This window comes from Henckelia pumila, chromosome 2 (assembly GCF_033568475.1).
Source record: "Henckelia pumila isolate YLH828 chromosome 2, ASM3356847v2, whole genome shotgun sequence".
Classification (NCBI taxonomy): Eukaryota; Viridiplantae; Streptophyta; class Magnoliopsida; order Lamiales; family Gesneriaceae; genus Henckelia; species Henckelia pumila.
Window position 1 is genome coordinate 113,015,852 of NC_133121.1, and position 2,799 is coordinate 113,018,650.

Below are 2,799 nucleotides of genomic sequence, written 5' to 3' on the forward strand. Positions count from 1 at the left end.
CATAGCAAATAATTTTCGTAAACATATCTCGATTATCATAATTTAAAATAAACATATTATGATAGGTAGATATATTATTCTTGTCAATACACTATAAATTTAAAATTTTTATATTTATTTGTAGATATTTAACTATCGCCGTTTGCAGCCCTGTTCAAATTATAAAATCTATAGAATTCTATTTAAAAAATGTTTATAAAATTATAATTCCTTTTACAATCTTGTGACATTTTATAAAAGTCAATAAAAATATATCAATTATGTATATCATTTTAAAAAGTCTATCAAAAGTTTTAATTGAATACACTCGTGCAAGAGATTGTGTATTTTTGGGTTTGATTGAAAATTGAAGTAAAATTTGATAAACATCCCACCTCCAACAAGAGAATAATACAAGGGTAACATGATGCATGGTAATATCAAAGGAGATAGTTACTATACATGGGAGAAGTTTCTCGTGGCTAACTATTGCAAACAGCAACACCAACCATCTGTCACATGTTTTCAAGTACTAAAAAACAGTGCTGAGTTTCCAGCGATGTCTGTCTGGGGCCAAGATCCATCTCACAAATTTTACCACCCCCATCTCCCTTTCCCCAAACTGTATCTTTCCTATGCTGCATGATGACAACATATCAAAAGCCTGATCGAATACAGACAGACATAATTACAGTTTCGAATTTCAAGGCGGCGGCTATACATACATACATTCATGTAAGCCTCTCATTTTTTGTCATTCCCGAGCTCTCGTTGGTATAAAATGCTCGCTCCCCAAGCCCACCGTTTGTGTGTTACAGTGCATCTGTATTCAAGATCAAAGATGTGGTTTTGATTTCAAAATATATATATATATATATATATATATATATATATATATATTGTTATTTAATCCTTGCTTCCCCTGTCCCAGCGTTTTTGTATGTTTTCGTGTGTAATTGCTCCATGTCATTTCCAATTGATTTTAAGGAACATGGATCGGTTCAATTCCGTTAGAACCTTTTTGTCTCTTCCTTCTTGTATTTTCTCGGAGCCCCTTTTTGACGGGAATCTCTCCTGAAAATAGACAACCATTCCCCTGTTTTCTGGGCCGATTCGTGATACAGGGATATGGGCAGTCTCCATCTCTGGCTATGCTTATTCTTGATTTCGAGCAGCAGTCATTTCTATCTTATTACAACAGCGTTAGATGGAAAAACCGACGGTGGCATTTCTGACGCTCTTCCGCCGCCGCAGCAATCGATTTCGGAGTCTTCGGGGAGTTCGAGAGTAGCCCCGTTCAAGCCTGGGATCGCCATAATTGTGGGACTGCTCACGACTATATTTTCGATCACTTTCTTGTTGCTTCTCTACGTGAAGCATTGCAAGAGGGACGCTGCTTACGCTAGCAGTTCCAGGGGGCACCTTCCATCGAGAAATCATTCGGGAATCAACAGGAAAGTAATCGAATCTCTTCCCATGTTTCGTTTCTCATCGCTGAGAGGGCAGAAAGACGGCTTGGAATGCGCGGTTTGTCTGAATAAATTCGAGGCGGACGAGGTGCTGAGGCTGCTTCCCAAGTGCAAACACGCCTTCCACGTCGAGTGCGTGGACACATGGCTGGAAGCACACTCCACATGCCCGCTTTGCAGGTACCGGGTCGACCCGGAAGACGTGCTCCTCGTCCTGGATCTCCACGACAGCAGATCCTTGTTCAACAATCAAGAAAGCGCCGCCGTCCTGTCCCCAGGTGTCGCCGTGAACACGAGGATCTCCGGGAGGCATTCATCTGCTGCGGAGAGAGGAAAGTCGATGGAAATCATAGTGGAGGATCCAGGGGAGGTTTCCAGAGGAAGAGTTTCGTTGGATAGTTGGAAATCCAGGAGGAAAGCCAAGAACGAATCAGTACACTCGATGAGTGGAAGTGTAGGCGAGCTCGGAAAACCAGGGCAGGCGGCGGAGGAAGCGGAAAATACGGGCAGAAAGTCGGTGGACAGCTGGAGGCGGAAAGACGGGCAGCTGTTGGTGGGGCAGAATCATCGGTTGGAACATCGCATCATAATATCTACGGGAGAAAGGAGGGAGCGTTGGAGCGACGTGCAGGCGGCGGAGTTACTGTATCTGAAGTCGGAGATGATAATGCAGGAGGAAGATGAAGAAGAAGGGAGTGGCAGAGGTGTAATTAAGGAGAGAAGCGTGTCTGAAATCACAGGAGTAAGTAGGTATAGGAGTAATGAGATGATGAGAGATAGACAAGGAGAAGGGGCTGTAATGAGGTGGTTGGCTTGGATTTCACAATCCCCACTGTACAACCATCAGAAGCCAGCTGTACAATCTTCTTCTTCTTCACCTGCTGTTGTTTAGCATTCTAATCTTTAATTTTTTTTTTTAAAAAAACAGAGTTTCCAGAAATAGAGTTCAAAATAGGTCAAGTGGGGCGACCCACAATCCATCGAAATCTGTTTTTTTTAATGGTGTGGGATGAGGTTGAAAACATTCTAACTCAATCGTTTGTTTGATGGCGTGGGACGAGTCAACCATAATCATTTTTTTGTTATATCAAGCAATCTGCCACATGATGAGTTTTAGATAGTCATTTGGATGCATGAGCCAGAAAATTATCAACGCAATTCATCTATTTGACCGGGCAGATCGATCCGACGAATTAATCTATTTTGATAGTTCTGTTTAGAAAGAGGATATTTAATTTATTGACTTAAAAAGCACAACTTTTATGATTATGAAAAGAAGAATTAGATCCTTAAAATATACACAAGGAATGGTAAATAATACATAACCTTTCTGCATTTGGCCCTTGGGCTG

At 41.4% G+C, this 2,799-nt stretch overlaps 1 protein-coding gene across 1 annotated transcript; it reads left to right on the forward strand.

The window, feature by feature from the left end:
* Positions 1-497: 497 nt before the first annotated feature.
* On the forward strand, positions 498-2,469 carry LOC140883961 (RING-H2 finger protein ATL43). Its single transcript, XM_073290589.1, has one exon. It carries the CDS (start codon positions 1,108-1,110, stop codon positions 2,338-2,340), a length of 1,233 nt encoding a protein of 410 aa, XP_073146690.1. The 5' UTR covers positions 498-1,107; the 3' UTR covers positions 2,341-2,469.
* The last annotated feature ends 330 nt before the right edge of the window (positions 2,470-2,799 follow it).

Coding starts and splice junctions, on each gene's coding strand:
- LOC140883961 (XM_073290589.1), top strand. CDS start 1,108: ATGGGCAGTCTCCATCTCTGGCTATGCTTATTCTTGATTTCGAGCAGC.